The sequence below is a fragment of the Pituophis catenifer genome, unplaced genomic scaffold (assembly GCF_029215685.1).
Source record: "Pituophis catenifer annectens isolate HBS135680 unplaced genomic scaffold, rPitCat1.0.hap2 SCAF_7, whole genome shotgun sequence".
NCBI lineage: Eukaryota > Metazoa > Chordata > Lepidosauria > Squamata > Colubridae > Pituophis > Pituophis catenifer.
The window spans coordinates 25,898,662-25,915,866 of NW_027256887.1; the positions used below are offsets into that span (position 1 = coordinate 25,898,662).

Here is a 17,205-nt window from a genome sequence, read left to right on the forward strand (position 1 = left end):
AAAGGGAAAATATGTTTTCTTAATATATGAGTAGTAAAGTTCATCTTTTATTTATCTTAATACCCAGCTATCTTTTACCTTCTGAGATTGAAAACTATTCAGCAATCTGTCATTTTCAAATCTGTTTAAAATCATTATTGCAGTTTTTTGCATAACATGGTATCTGTTCAGCTAGATAGGCCAAAAACTATTTTAATAATGTAATGCCTCCATAATGCCCAGGATAATCACCAAGATAAAAACATGTATGTTATATAAAATCTTACCTTAATTATTACATTCTGACTTCCCTTGGAAACCAACAATGGTGTTTCAGAAATGGTAAAGTCAGGGTCATTCACATAATCAAAATTAAAACCAGATGAAGTGACACCATCAAAAATGAAAAACACTTTTGTAACAAAAGGCAGCATCAGCTCATAGGCTTTCAGTGAAGGAGTTGTACAACAGATTATTTCAGAATCTGAACGATGGTCACATGCCTATAAGAAAAACAAATTAAATAATGTATCTGCTAATATGTCTACAACGTTTTATATGAAAGACTATGAGTTTTATCTTTTTGTTGTAATCACACTGCAATTGTGCAGTTGAGCATTGAAAATTATATTGAATGGCTTCTTATGTAGCATAAGAAGGAAAATGTAAATTCTATGTTACACTGATAGATTTTGAATTATATATTAATCATTGTTTACTAATTAAAATCCAAATCTACATATATGCATACATATATACATACATACATACATACATACATACATACATACATACATACATATAACTTCAATGCATACTGGTTTTCTATTTGCATGGATTTCCCCATTTACCTCAATTGAATACAGGTCTACATTTACAGATCGGAGATAATTTGTACCTACAAAAAATTATTTATGCAGCTATAAGACATTACTCATCTCAAAGTACAGAGAAAGTTCTATTTCCACTTAAGAAACAAAGGCCTAGCAGAAATAGCCATATTTAAATGTAGAATGATTTTATTTATTTTAAAAATGTAGATGCTGTCTTGAAAAACAAATTTGCAGGAAAATCTTAACGAAGAGAGAGTATCAAATATTCAACACTGAAACATACTCTGAAGAAATTAAACATAATTCTGGACTGCCTTCTATGAAGAATGTTTTAGTTCCAGCATAATGATAGTTGCTCTCCAAATGTTGCTAGTATACAACTCTCAATTACACTTAGTAAGGTATGTTAGAAGTTGTAGTTTAGACATATGTAGAAAATCACCAATTTCCAATCCTTGCTTGTTGTTTATTTGTCTTATTATCTTTTACTAATTTAACACATTTAACCCAATGGTTATCTAAAAGTGTCTTACTCTAAGAAATGGATTAAACTAAACTTTCTTCAGCTGACCTTTAATCCAAATGGTGAAATATTGCAAACCATTTATGAATATACTAAATATTTTAAATTAACAATTAGGTAACAGATTATCTAAAGTAAAGGTTATCTTTAATTACAAAAGAATATAAGAAAATGTAACAAGATATATTACAGTATAAAAACTTAATACATGCAAGAATGATATGCAATTAGAGTTAGGATCTCATGCAATTCTTCCGTTGTTCATAAGAACTATTTTAAACATTTTGCTTTGATCCTTTAAGGTATTCAAAATGGATAATTACACAAAGAAGCAGTTGTATAGTTCAAAATAAATCTATAATACTAAAATACATTTCATTAATACAAATTCATTGCATATCTTATCTACTGCAGAGTAGCCAATGTCTTTTAAATTAATAACAGTGGTATTTGTAATCTAGTTTGTGGTCATCGACTAGAATGGGATCTGTAGCTTGTTACTTTATCTGCCCCTAGACTCTGAAAAGAATGCTTTCAGAGAATGATAAAAAAAAAATCTAATAATGTTCTTTAGTGATGATGCAATGTGACTGATTGGAAAGGTCACAGTAAATCACATTTCTAGGGCCCTTACTGTTATGTTATTTGACACAACATTTTGACTTTGAAATTAGTTTTAACATTGAAAATTGTGATGCTTTCGGGAAATAGTACATTGTTTCATTTTTTTCTTATAGATAAACAAATCAGTTTTTAGGATGCATTTTAATTTAGTGTTACTTTAAATTTTTACAAATGTTTCTAATATAATACATAACTACTAAGTATGTATTTTTTACAAAATATATATATTACTAAGTATGTGTATTTACAAAATAAATAGAAATATTTATTTTGAGTGCTTACAATTGTTTTAAATGAAAAAAAATTCAATAATATTTCAGTATTATTATTTTTATTTCCACCACCTGCACCTGTGAACATATGGAAGAAGAAACCTTTTCACAAAACCCACATGGTTTGTAAGGCCCACTCATGTCTTTCAGAAACAATAATGCAACCTCTGAATTAATGAATATAAACACAACCTATAAATCTAAACTCCAATAGCTAATTTATTTTTTCTTAACTTTGTGACATATACATAAAACTGGAAGAAGTTTTGTGTACTTAAGGGTACCATCAAGAGGGCAACTCAGATAAAGAGATAAAAAGTTATAGAGCCCAGGCCATTACAATGCCTGAGATAAAATGTTTGAAATAGAATTCCAAACTTTGATGCATTAAAATAATTTGAATATCACACCAATTTGTAAGAGTTTAGGCTATTAGGAATTATCATCAATGTGTGCTCTTTTCTCACCTAACTCTAATTTAGTATTAGTTTGTTAAGTATGAGTTTGTGGTAAAGACAGATTAGGATGTGTAAATAAAGCCAAAGATATACAGACAAAAAAGGACTTTTGAATATATGGATCAGATCAATATTAACATATTCAATTGGTATACTCAGGAAATGGCGAACAAGAGGTAAGGGTAAAAGACTAAAAATATAGCTCCATTTGTATATAACAGCCTCCATTTTTAAAATAGTGTTATGGTTGCATTTAAAACATTGAGAGGCTCACATGTTGTACAAAGTAAATTTGTTTTAATTTAGCATGATCTGTGAGTTATTCTTTTATGAACTTTCTATCCCAGTGTTTAGAAAACTGGGATTATCTATACTGTTAGCACAGTTGACTTGCATCTGAGATTATTCTCAGGGCAGTTTGTATTGGTATTTATTATGCAAAGTTGTGCTATAATAATCATCTAAATTAGCATTATCTCAAGATTTATCATAACATTTTCAGATATAAATATTTTAAATCATTGTTTTGTTCGTTTGTTTATTGTTAAACATATTTAAATTGAACACAGATAAATATTTTGATGTACCAAACATACATACTTTGACTGATCAATGAATTTGTCTATAGAAATTCAGTCTGTAGATATTTTTATGAATGCATTACTTCAAAACTGAAATAAATCCAAATTATCTTTGTACTGACGTATTTTTCAAATTATTTGAAGATTTTAAATCTTCTCCCTCAGATTTCACTATGGTGTGGTTACAAGTCATGCTGATCTTAACACATTTTTTCCTGTTTGTGCTAGGTTTTCCCTCCCCCCTCACATATGCACATATTTTTCCAGAAAAAGAAAATATGCAATATTGTTATTCTGGAGAGAGGCATTAAATGCAACCGTATATAACAAAGAATTTACTATGTTTTTATTATGCTTAATTTTAAGCATATTAATTCTTTTTAAAAACTTGTAGAAAATAAGTTTGCCAGGTTATTTCTTGTTATAATCTCCAAGACAAAGTATATTTTTGTCTATCTATTTATGTATTTATTTATTTATTACATTTAGATTCTGCTCATCTCACTGTTGCAGCAACTATGGGCGGCTTACAGAAGCTTAAAAGAAAGTACAAATGGTTAAAACAATTAAAATGGTTAGATAAAAAACTAAAAACCAAGAGAACAGGTGACATGGGACTGGGGATCTTCAGCCAACCCCAGCATAGCACATCCTTATTGGCGCCCCATACCAACCAGCACAGTCAGGTTTTAATGCTCTTCAGGAACGCCAGGAGTGTTAGGTCCAACCTCACTTCCAGCGGGAGAATATTCCAAAGGGCAGGGGCCACAGGAGAAAATGGTTTTCTCCCAAACCCCGCAGACAAATAGACTAATTGAGCAATACAAATCATTTCATCTCTTTCTTTCATATGGTTATTCAACAGAATTATCATAAAGATATTTCAAATCATCACCTCACACACTGTGCAGGCCTACACCAATGAACAGTACTTATAGTGTTTTATATTGTACAATTATACATGGCAAAACATAGCATTTAATTTTTGACTGTTTTCAACAGCAGCTGATTTTTATAGCATTGCTAACTTTAGATGCATCTGTACATACTTCTAAAAAAACCTCCCAGCTCTATGAATATTCATTGGCATTTATATCCAGTTAAGTATGTATACAATTCCTGGATTTCTTCCATCTTCACTTACTGGCTTGATGTATTTATTAACAGTACCAAAAAGCACAAAACTATTCCTGCTGGATCATACAAACAGTCCATTTTTTCAAACTGTGCCAACAATGGCTTTTGGGAAGCTTATAAACATGGACAGGAGAATGACTGCTATCTTTTACTGTTGCTCTTAAGTAATACTTCAAATATGTTACTTGTGCTTCAAGAAACAGAATACAGTTATAAAACCCAGTATCCATTTAATACCCATAATTCAGATTAAAATGTGTTTTCAGCAACTTATGTATTGCATAGTGTTGAAGGAAAAACAGCTGCTTCTTGCAAAAAGTTCAACATATTAATAAGTGCATAACAAAATTTTACAACTCAAGGCTCACTAATAGAAAAGGGCCATAAACAACAAAAAAAAGGGGGTAAGTTTATGTCTAACTGAATTACATATTCATTAGCTGGCTAATATATAGCTTAACATACATGATTTAGCAGTTTATATTTAGGGTATGTGCACATTTGAGTCGCCTGCATGTTTCTAATCAGAAGATGCTACTCCTACAGTCAGGTCCAGAAATATTGGGACATCGACACAATTCTAACATCTTTGGCTCTATACACCACCACAATGGAGTTGGAATGAAACAAATACAATGTGCATTAACTGCAGACTGTCAGCTTTAATTTGAGGGTATGTACATCCAACTCAGGTGAACGGTGTAGGACTTACAGCAGTTTGCATACGTGCCTCCCACTTGTTAAGGGACCAAAAGTAATGGGACAGAATAATAATCATAAATCAAACTTTCCCTTCTTAATACTTGGTTGCAAATCCTTTGCAGTCAATCACAGCCTGAAGTCGGGAACGCATAGACATCACCAGACGCTGGGTTTCATCCCTAGTGATGCTCTGCCAGGCCTTTACTGCAACTGTCTTCAGTTCCTGCTTGTTCTTGGGGCATTTTCCCTTCAGTTTTGTCTTCAGCAAGTGAAATGCATGCTCAATGGGATTCAGGTCAGGTGATTGACTTGGCCATTGCATAACATTCCACTTCTGTCCCTTCAAAAACTCTTTGGTTGCTTTTGCAGTATGCTTTGGGTCATTGTCCATCTGCACTGTGAAGCGCCGTCCAATGTTTTCTGCAGCATTTGGCTGAATGTGAGCAGATAATATTGCCCAAAACACTTCAGAATTCATCCTGCTGCTTTTGTCAGCAGTCACATCATCAATAAATACAAGAGAACCAGTTCCATTGGCAGCCATACATGCCCACGCCATGACACTACCACCACCATGCTTCACTGATGAGGTGGTATGCTTAGGATCATGAGCAATTCCTTTCCTTCTCCATACTCTTCTCTTCCCATCACTCTGGTACAAGTTGATCTTGGTCTCATCTGTCCATAGGATCCTGTTCCAGAACTGTGAAGGCTTTGTTAGATGTTGTTTGGCAAACTATAATCTGGCCTTCCTGTTTTTGAAGCTCACCAATGGTTTACATCTTGTGGTGAACCCTCTGTATTCATTCTGGTGAAGTCTTCTCTTGATTGTTGACTTTGACACACATACACCTACCTCCTGGACAGTGTTCTTGATCTGGCCAACTGTTGTGAAGGGTGTTTTCTTCACCAGAGAAAGAATTCTTCGGTCATCCACCACACTTGTTTTCCGTGGTCTCCCAGATCTTTTGGTGTTGCTGAGCTCACCGGTGGATTCCTTCTTTTTGAGAATGTTTCAAACAGTTGTTTTGGCCATGCCTAATGTTCTTGCTATCTCTCTGATGGGTTTGTTTTGTTTCTTCAGCCTAATGATGGCTTGCTTCACTGATAGTGACAGCTCTTTGGATCTCATCTTGAGAGTTGACAGCAACAGATTCCAAATGCAAATAGCACACTTGAAATGAACTCTGGGCCTTTTATCTGTACATTGTAATTGGGGTAATGAGGGAATATCACACACCTGGCCATGGAACAGCTGAGAAGCCAATTGTCCCATTACTTTTGGTCCCTTAACAAGTGGGAGGCACATATACAAACTGCTGTAAGTCCTACACCGTTCACCTGAGTTGGATGTACATACCCTCAAATTAATGCTGACAGTCTGCAGTTAACTCACATTGTGTTTGTTTCATTCCAACTCCATTGTGGTGGTGTATAGAGCCAAAGATGTTAGAATTGTGTCGATGTCCCAATATTTCTGGACCTGACTGTATGTCTTCCAACTCAACTGATTCCAACTAGTCTTGTAGTTTAGAGTGTAGATCTGCATTCATGGTGTTAACTACAATATATATCTGTATACAAGCTGGGATGGGTAGTTAGATCTATTCAAGAATATACTTTTATTAATCAAAAAGTATTTTATTAAATAAAGTATTGTATTAAGGCCTTTGTGCAAGTAAATAATGTTCTGCACAATACAAGAATACTGCCTTTTATTTATCGTGGATCTGATTTAAAGCAATCAAGTCTTCTATTTCTGCAACTTTAAGAGATGTAGACATGCTGGGTGGGGAGTTCTGGGAGTTCATTTCTGTGAAACACCAATCTAAAGTTCTTACACTATGAAATAGGGAACAAAACTTAATTTCATACATTTTGCCCATTGTGGATCTCTTGTGTTCAACTTTCCCTTAATTCAGCTTTCCTTTTAAACATATGTTTATCTAATAGAAAAAAATATTTGTAGCTCAAGATTGAATCCTGTGGGATTCTTGGTATTCTGTGAGTACCAACAATTTGGTTGTTTCTTTGCATATGTTTCATTACCAAATTAGGTAACATAATCAATGCAGTTATATTTATCCATCCTTGAATAAGGGAAATCTGCAGGGTCTCCCACTGTCACCACCTATCTTTCCTCTATTGCCTGTATCAAATCATCCCTACTTGTATGTTTATCCAGTTAAACAAAGAAGTGTTCACCATTCACCGGAAAAGACGCCTAGAGAGCGGTTGGAGAGCGGTCGCTGAATCTGACCAAACACTGGTAAGGTCGCATATTAAGACCTACTTAGTGGCAATAAAAGCAGCAAAGTTTAATTACTTTTCCGCTCTTATTGCGTCATCAGAGAATCATCCGGCTGCCCTGTTCAGGGTGACCCGCTCCCTGCTCCACCCGGGAGCGCGGGAGGACCCCCTGGAAGGCAGGGCCGAGGATTTCGGACAATATCTGTATGACAAAATCGCTCAGATCTGGGGGGATTTGGACTCTGACTGGGTAGATTCGGGCAGGGTGGCGAGGAATAGTCTTGAGAATGTTATCTGGGAAGAGTTTGACTCTGTGACCCCTGATGACGTGGACAGGATTCTGGGGAGACTTAGTGCAGCCACATGTTTACTGGATCCATGTCCCTCCTGGTTAGTACTGGCTTCCCGGGAGGTTACACAAGACTGGCTCCAGGGAATTATTAACGCTTCGTTGAGTGAGGGTTACTTCCCCATGGCCTTGAAAGAGGCGGTGGTGAGTCCTCTCCTCAAGAAGCCTTCCCTGGACCGGCAGTATTAGCCAACTATCGCCCTGTCTCCAACCTTCGCTTTGTGGCGAAGGTTGTCGAGAGTGTGGTCGCACAACAGTTTCTGCGGTACCTGGAGGAAAGGTCTTATCTAGATCCGTTCCAGTCGGGTTTCAGGCCCGGGCACAGCACGGAAACGGCATAGGTCACGTTGGTAGATGATCTCTGGAGGGCTCGGGACAGGGGTTGCTACTCTGTTCTGGCCCTGTTAGACCTCTCAGCGGCTTTTGAAACCATCAACCATGGTATCATGCTGCACCGGTTGGAAGAGTTGGGGATGGGGGGCACCGTGTTATGGTGGTTCTCCTCCTTTCTCTCAGACCGGTCGCAGTTCGTGTTGGCAGGGGGGCAGAGGTCGACCTCAAGACCTCTTATATGTGGAGTGCCTCAGGGGTCGGTCCTCTTGCCCCTTCTGTTCAACATTTATGTGAAGCCGCTGGGTGAGATCATCCGTGGCTTTGGGGTGAAGTACCATCAGTACGCTGATGACACCCAGCTGTACATCTCCATCCCAGGCCACCCCAACGATGCCCTTGAAGTGATGTCCTGGTGCCTGGAGGCTGTGCGGATCTGGATGGGGAGACACAGGCTCAAGCTCAACCCTTCCAAGACTGAGTGGCTGTGGTTCCTGGCATCCCGATATAGTCAGTTGACTCCATCACTGACTATTGGGGGCGAGTCTTTGGCCCCCTCGGAGAGGGCTCACAATCTGGGAGTCCTCCTGGATATGCAGCTGTCCTTGGAGGAACATCTGATGGCTGTTGCCAGGGGGACTTTTGGTCAGGTTTGCCTGATCCGCCAGTTGCGGCCCTTTCTTGATCGGGATTCCCTGTGCACAGTCACTCATGCCCTCGTCACCTCTCGCCTGGACTACTGCAACGCTCTCTACATGGGGCTCCCCTTGAAGAGCACCCGGAGGCTCCAACTGGTCCAGAATGCGGTTGCGCGAGTAGTCACGGGAGCCGCATGGCGCTCCCATACAACACCTCTCCTGCGTGAGCTGCACTGGCTCCCAGTGGTTTTCCAAATGTACTTCAAGGTGCTGGTTATCACCTTTAAAGCGCTCCATGGCATAGTACCTAGTTATCTTCGAGACCGCCTGCTGCTACCGACGGCCTCCCATCGACGTGTGCGCTCCCACAGAGAGGGCCTCCTCAGGGTGCCATCAGCCAAACAATGTAGGCTGGTGACCCCCAGGGGGGAGGGCCTTCTCTGTGGGGGCACCTACCCTCTGGAATCAGCTTAACCCCAGAGATAAGGAGAATCCAAGACCTTGGTGCCTTCCGCCGTGCCCTTAAAACCTTCTTTTTCCAGCAAGCCGGGCTGGCCTAACACTTTTTTAAATGTTTTAAATTGTTTGTTATTGTTTTTAATCATGGGGCCAAATTTATATATATCTTTTTAATTGTATTTTAATGTTTGTAGTTTATGCTTTTACTTGGCTGTTCACCGCCCTGAGTCCTCAGGGAGAAGGGCGGTATACAAATTTAAAAATAAATAAAGAAATAAATAAATTCCATTTTATTTTAATAACAAATGCTGCAAAATTACATTTAGTGCATGAGCAGAAAATCATGTCTGCACCTGTTGTATATTGTGAACTTACCACACTGAAGTTTCTGCCTATCTTTGGGACTGTTACCAACATCTTTGGAGAGAATGCTGAATTCAGGTTTATCCCTTGAGCTGTAATTGTACTTCCACCACTGATGAAATAAAGACATTGAAATAATTTTATAAATATTACTCCAGAAAACTGATTGGTATTTTAATTTTAATAAGTATGCATGTATAAGTATGCGGTTACAGGATGAAACTAATTTTGCAAAAAGATCATTACAACACCTGAACCTTTCTTTCTTTCCCTTTTTGGGGAGTTTTTTTTTTTTTTCTGAATCCCCTATCAAAAAAATTTTAAATGGCTCAATATGTAGTAATTATTTTGATAACCTTGGAAATATGCACATTAAACAAAGACTAGTAGTATAACATAGTCCTGATGGATCTTAGGTTTATTGTTGACCCAAACCCCAACAGCTTATCACCAGTTTGTAAAAATAACAAACTGATTTGTAACTTGAGAGATCTTAGAAACAGACCTCAACCATCTTTCCCATCAAAAGGCAAAATAAACAACATAATTTAAAGACCCTGCAGTTTGTTGACCAAAGTGTAATAAGCAGAGTGGCACAGAAGAAATATTAAACAATGTTTCATTTTAAGGAGTCAGAGCAAATAGAATTCTATTTACAGCAACAAATACAATTCTTACATCAAGAATTCTACTCTCATGAGGTAAGGAACAAGCTTTATAAATCAGTATGCATTAAATTTACTATTTTTTGGACAATTCTGTGATAAGGCAATAATAATTTCAGAGGATGCTTCTAGAATACTATAGTGCTACCCATACACTGGCATTTTGGGGGTGGGGGGACAATCTAGAGAGAGTTTAAATGTTCAAGATGTCAACTATTTTTCTAAAAGATACTGGAACAGTCTCTAAGCAATTTTTCCTTGTGACAATCCCCAACATTCTTCCTTTTTTCTCTGAGCCTTTTTCCATTTGCGCTTAACTGAAGCAGAAAGATACCCCACCAACAATTGTTTCTATGACATTCCTATAAGCAAGTTTGATGTAGTGGTCAAGGCCTAGAACCAAGAGACTGTGAGTTCAAAGTTTCCCTTAGATATGAAAGCTGGCTGGGTGACTTTGGGCCAATCACTCAGAGAAAATGCAGAATAAAATACTAAAACATCCTCATTTCACCATTAAAATATGTATAATAACATTAATAACCTACATATAATATGTAGGTTATTAAAATATAATAACCTACATATTATAAAAAAATATACAAGCCTATTCCATTCTTGTAAAAAAATACTTTTTTCTATTAACATTATTTTACCTGAGAAATTTCCATTAAGTTCCTTGTTAATGCTTAGAAAAAAGACTGGGTAGTGAGGCAGCCCAAGTTGCCAAAATGACCCAAGAGCAGTCTACCGTCACACCTTAGAAAGTGGGTGGCTACCACCTTGATTTTTTTTTTTTACCTTTCACCCCTGTGGGTGTCCCTAAAAGGGGCCTACATATCATAAAGTGAGTGGAAATATTTTGCCAATACAAATTTTGGAAAAAGACATTTCCTTCTGTATGTAATTAATAACAGATTCTAAAGAATAAAGATTGCTTTTGCAGTTTATTTTGTAGTATTTTACTATCATTATTTTTTCCATTATTATTCATACATCAATGTTAAAATTCCACTCACCTAAGGAAAGATTTTACTGGATAAATTTTAGAAACAGCAGGGTCTTCTCTGTAGGTAAAATGACCTGCTAAACGACTGGCCGAATCAATTTTCATTTCAACAAGGCATTCCAACGTTTCTCTTTGAAAAGGACTGTAACATTCTATGGTATTAGCAGTCACACTGTAAGAAAAAAAAATTAAGAATTAAAATAATTCTTACTATAATCAGGTTCACATTTTCAAAAACAGTCTGAATCAGTATGAAATGTTACTCATTATGAAAATCCTCAAGATCTATGATTAAACCATAATTTCTAGTTCAAATATAATAGAACTTAACTGTGGCTCAACCAACTCGGTCCATTTATTTTTAGTATTTGGAAAAAAATAATATGCATATACACTAAAGTAAAAAACTTTAGTTTTCATTCCTATGGATTTATTATGCAAAAACTGATACATCTAAGGCAGATTACTTGCAGTTCATAAAACTGCCAATTACACTGCATCAGCATACAAACTAGAAACTAAAGTACAAAAAAAGCTTCAAGCTATGGTGTCAAATACTAAAAAAATAATAAACACTGAATTCAGAAATCTCAGTTGTCTAATTACTTTCAACTAAAATTCTAACATTTTCTATTACTACATTAACATGATAAAGAAATGAATCCAACATGGAAAGGATGGAAAACTCAGATACAAAGTAAAAGATATAAGAAACATATCCAAGACGCATAAAGGACTTAAATGCCTATGCACTAACACTCAAAGTTTAAGGAACAAACAAGATGAATTTGAAATACTAGTGCATGACGGTAAATATAATATAGTTGCCATTACTGAAACATGGTGGGATGAAACTCAAGACTGAAATGTACAGGTAGTCCTCAACTTCCGACTACAATTGAGCCCAAAATTTCTGTTGCTAAGTGAAACATTTGTTAAGTTAGTTTGCCCCATTTTACGACCTTTCTTGCCATAGTTGTTAAGTAAATCACTGTAGTTGTTAAATTAGTCAAACTGTTGTTCAGTAAATCTGGCTTCCCCATTGATTTTGCTTGTCAGAAGGTTGCAAAAGGGGACTACGTGACTCTGGGACACTGTAGCCCTCATAAATATGAGTCAATTGCCAAGTGTCTGAATTTTGATTACATGACCATGGGGATGCTACAATCATCATAAAACTGCTCATAAGTCACTTTTTTCAGTGATAAAGGGAGTTGAAGTTGCCAGAACTTTGGGTGAGAGTGGCCACATCATAATGGAATTCAGTATGATGCAAGCACAAGCAATAGAACATAATCCAGTGTCTTAAACTTTAAAAGAGCTAATTTTAACAAACTCAGAGCCTAAGAAAAATTCCATGGATGAAAATCCTAAAGGGGAAAACAACTCAAGAAACGTGGGAAACTCTGAAACCCTGACCAGCACAATATCACTGAAAAAGAAAAACAAGAAATCTAAGAAGAAACCAGACTGATTGCACAAAGATCTCTCTGATAAACTGAAAGACAAAAAGGACAAGTACAAAAAATGGAAAGAGGGACACATAACTAAGGCAGAGTATCAGCAGATAGTCTGAATCTGCAAAGATGAAGTCAGGAAAGCAAAGGCTCGGAATGAACAAAGACTTTCAACAAAAGTGAAAGATAATAAAAAAAAGTTTCTTTCAACAGTTTCTTCTTTTCTTTCAATAACAAGAAAAAAAGTCAAGGAAACAGTAGGTCCAGGTTAGGCCAAACCTGGCTCAAAACACTAACTGTAAGAGGGGACTTAGAGTCCTAATTACTTAAACATGAGCCAGCAGTGTGCAGCAGAAGCCAAAAAAGTGAATACAATGTTCGGTTGTATAAACAGAGGCACAGAATCAAAATCATGTGAAGTATTAGTACCGCTTCATAAAGCCTTAGTAAGGCCACACCTGGAATACTGCATCCAGTTTTTGTCACATTACAAAAAAGATGTTGAGACTTTGGAAAAAGGACAAAGAAGAGCAACTAAGATGGTTAAAGCCCTGGAGACAAAACCATATGAAGAACGGTTGCAGGATTTGGGTTTGGCTAGCCTAGAGAAAACAAGGACTAGGGGAGACATTATAGTAGTACAGCAATAGCAATAGCACTTAGATTTATATACCACTTCATAGTGCTTTACAGCCCTCTCTATGCAATTTACAGTCAGCATATTGCCCCCAACAATCGGGGTCCTCATTTCACTGACCTCAAAAGGATGGAAGGCTAATCAGCCTTGAGCCGGTGAGACTCAAACTTCTTGCAGTACTGCATTCTAACTACTGCACCACCATGGCTCATATTCCAGTATTTGAGAGGGTGCCACAAAGAGGAGGGGGTCAATTGCTCAACTTGTTCTGTAGCTGCTTGCAGCCAGACGCCATATGGCACACTGCGCTGGTGTAACTGTTTGTGGCAGGATGCTGTATGACTCGTTGCGCTGGTGCCGCTGCTTGCAGCAGGATATCACATGCTGTGCAAGGCTGGTGACACTTGTGTACACAATGGCACAACATGCCACGCAGCCTCCTATATACAGTATTTCCCGGAGAATATGACCCACCCGGAAAAGGAACCCTAGCCTGTGCCTAATATAAGCCCTACTCCAACAATAAGCCCTAGTTAAGCCTCGTCCACTGTTTACTTGTATGAGGTGGGTTGAGGCTCATGAGCAAAAATCAAGCTAGGGTGGGGATAGGTGGGTGGAGCTGCCTCAGATGTCCCACACCCACTTACATTAGGACTGCCACAGACAGGCCTCCCATGCCCCAACATCTCTCACGCCATTAGCCAACTTCTTCTGCGGCCGGACACCACGTACTGCATCGCATCGGTGCCACCGCTCGCAGGATGCCATATGGTTCATCATGCTGATTCTGCCGCTTGCATGCACAATGGCACGATGTGCCATGCAGCCTCATGCCACGAGCAGTGGCAGTGGCATGACAAGTCACATGGTGTCTGGCTGCAAGTGACCGCAGAAGAAGTCGGGTAGTGGCGCAACAAGTGTTGGGACATGGGAGGCCTGGCTGCAGTGGTCCTAAGATTAGCAGCTAAGACAGGGGTGTCAAACTCAATTTCATTGAGGGCCGCATCATGGTTGTGTTTGACCTTGGGGGGCTGGGGTGGGTATGGCCGGGATGGGCATGGCCAGTTCAATGTCACTCTTGCCAGGGGTGCCTGTGATGGCCTGAGCGCTCCGTCAGTGAAAACGGGATCCCAACCTCCATTTTTGGCTGCGACAGTCTCCTGCAACCCTCTGCCAGCGAAAAGAGAGCTCGAGAGGGCTGCACGGAGCCCTCCGAAGCTCCGTTTTCTCTGGCAGAGGCACTGTCAGCTGGTCCTTCGCTGTTTCCAGGGCGGCCCCGGGGCCAGATCTAAGCACCCCACGGGCCGGATCTGGCTCCATGGCCTTGAGTTTGACATCCCTGGGCTAAGACATCCTCCCAAAATAAGACATGGTGCTTATTTTGGGGCCCAAAAGAAAATAAGACCGGGTCTTATTTTCAAGGAAACATATGTATATAGCATGTGTATTTGTGTGTTATGTATGTGTATGGGTAGATATATACTTTCTTTTGAGAGCAAGCAACAGAATTTAATTTTTAATCTGTGCTAGTGTGCTCACAGTAAAAAATGGCAACAAAGGTTATTTAATCTTTAAAAAAATCTTAATCTTAACATCTTTGCAGTATGTAGGTTTCTGTCATCCACATTTAAACTTTTGTCTGTATTTGGTCTTGTTAATTTTACCCTGGGAACGATTATTGTTTAGGAAGACAGAAAGAAAAAAATGATATGGCTAACACTTTAAGATTGCCTTCACAGTCTCAAAATGAATAATCTATAATAGTTTAGCTTCAATACCATAGTAATATAAATAGTCTGCCCACTTGTTATAAAATCCAGAAGAAAATAGGAAAGGTGAAAAGAAGTTTGGTGATCGCTGAATTTATCATTCAAGATGTGTAATACACTAAACGTAGTTTTTGTTTTCCTTCTCATTTAATTCCATGGAAGAATCAGATTACAAAAGAAATTGGTGACTCTTTCCATAGCTTGATGTGGAAATTTGTAGTCCAGCATATCATGTGGGCATCGGATTGTGTGTGTGTGTGTGTGTGTGTGTGTGTGTGTGTGTGTTTGTGTGTGCGCACGCACGTTTTGCTGCAGGACAGAAAGAAGCAAATGCTGAAACTGAAGAGGACTGCTACTGCTGCTGGAGTTCCACAGAGAAGTGATTAGGCAGTGTCAGGAAAAACCCTTGTTAAAACCCAATTTTAAACAGTTGTTTAGTGTGCTTTACTTTTAAAGCACTGGGTGTGTTGTAGGTTAGAGGGAAGCCAGAAAAAAAGAGATCCTCTCTCCCATCATCCTCCTGCTTTTCAATTCAGCCTCCTTGAATGTTAAAAGGACATTTCTCCCCTCCCCCTTCTTGCTTATTTGGGAAAAATTAATCTTTCCAATTAGGTGTTAGAATGACAGCAGTGCTTTGTTGGTTGCTAAGACCCACACAGATTATAATAGATCCTTTCATTTTAAATCAAGGCTTGACTTTATGGTTTCTGCACTGCACCTCAGTTTAGGAATAGCTAGCCATATTCGCCTTCCTCTTACAAAAGCTTCACTGGAAAATGCCATGACTGGGAAAGTTTGAAGAGACAGTGGGAGAGTCAGGATAAAATATGTAGTCAAGGGAAAAAGAGAGTGATAGCTATAAAGAAGCTAGATTGCTTTAAATTTCCCACCAAAGTGGCAGCAGAAGTAACATCAGTTGGCAATGTGGATGAAGATGAAGAGGACTCCGTTTTTAGGAAGAAGCTGTTCCTCCCAGAAAAAGTGGTGGTGGTGAAGGTCCTGAATGCTTACCTATTCAACCGATTCCTTTATATTATGAACCCAGAGACTGAGGGTTAGGAGGTGAGATGTTTCTCTTTCCTGATGGTGATGATGACCCAGAAAAACCAGCAACTCATTCACTATCTCTAAAGCAAATACAGTAGTGGCCAAAATTGTGGAAACCTTTTCGGAAAAGTGTATTTTCTCAAACTAGCTAATAACACCACTTTTTTTTTTTTTTTGGAGTAGTACCATAAAATTATATATCAATGGAAAGATAATTTATGAAGGATTTGCTATCAGAATAGCAGTTACAGTATAAAGAAGAAAAGTGAAACATGTAGAAAAAGCGAGATATACAAAAATTATCACCATTGAAAAAAAGAGATATACAATAATTATCATGTCAGTTAATGTAGCCTTTAGCATGAATTATGGCCTTACAACGTCTTCCTATGGAGTGAATTAAGTCTTTTAGTTCTGCAGCTCTTATAATGTGAAACCAAGATTGAATGATTGCTTCTATTAACTGGGTTTTATTGCTGGGTCACTTCTGATTAATAAGTTTCTTTAGTTAGCTCCATAGATTTTCAATTAGATTAAGGTCTGGGCTATTCCCAGGCCATTCCAGCAGTGAAATATGATTATCTTGAAACTCCCCCCCCCCCCGAAAAAATGGTGTTATTAGCCATCAAACCTCAAAAATACACTTTTCCCAAAAGGAAAAGCATTTTGTCTTATTGTTTGTCCTTGATTAAAGAACTTTTCAGCAGGAAAATGGTACTTCTTCTAGATCATCTACCCAAGGGAAAAGTTCATTTGAGATATCTGGTTGAGTTTGGGTAGAGCCTAGTTTCTAACCCCTTCTTCAATAAAAATTAATACCATCATTACAGGCACAGTAATTGCCACCAAATCTTTTGGAAATAGGTTTTGATTATTGGGTATTGACTGATGTGATGAGAAATATTAAGTACCAGGCATCAGGTCTATCCTGAGTTTTGATCCCTCATCTGACCAGGGTGCAACCCCAATTTAACCTCAAGATGTATATGGCATTTCCAATGCTTTGCCAATGAGATGAAAAACATCTCTTATTACTTTACAGAGTACCATAAATTGGAGCATTTTGCATTCCCTGAAGAAGTCAGAAAAAGCCAGAACACATATATATCCTATTAAGGGCAGTCTA

At 38.0% G+C, this 17,205-nt stretch overlaps 1 protein-coding gene across 1 annotated transcript in view; it reads right to left on the reverse strand.

The window, feature by feature from the left end:
• Positions 1-17,205, reverse strand: part of MET (MET proto-oncogene, receptor tyrosine kinase) — a 147,092-nt gene that overhangs the window by 35,886 nt on the left and 94,001 nt on the right. Inside the window, exons 9-11 of the mRNA XM_070946653.1 lie at positions 11,180-11,341; positions 9,511-9,610; positions 267-482 (exon numbers count right to left, since the gene is read on the reverse strand). Of these exons, the coding sequence (XP_070802754.1) occupies positions 267-482; positions 9,511-9,610; positions 11,180-11,341 (478 nt within the window). The remainder of the gene's footprint in view (positions 1-266; positions 483-9,510; positions 9,611-11,179; positions 11,342-17,205) is intronic.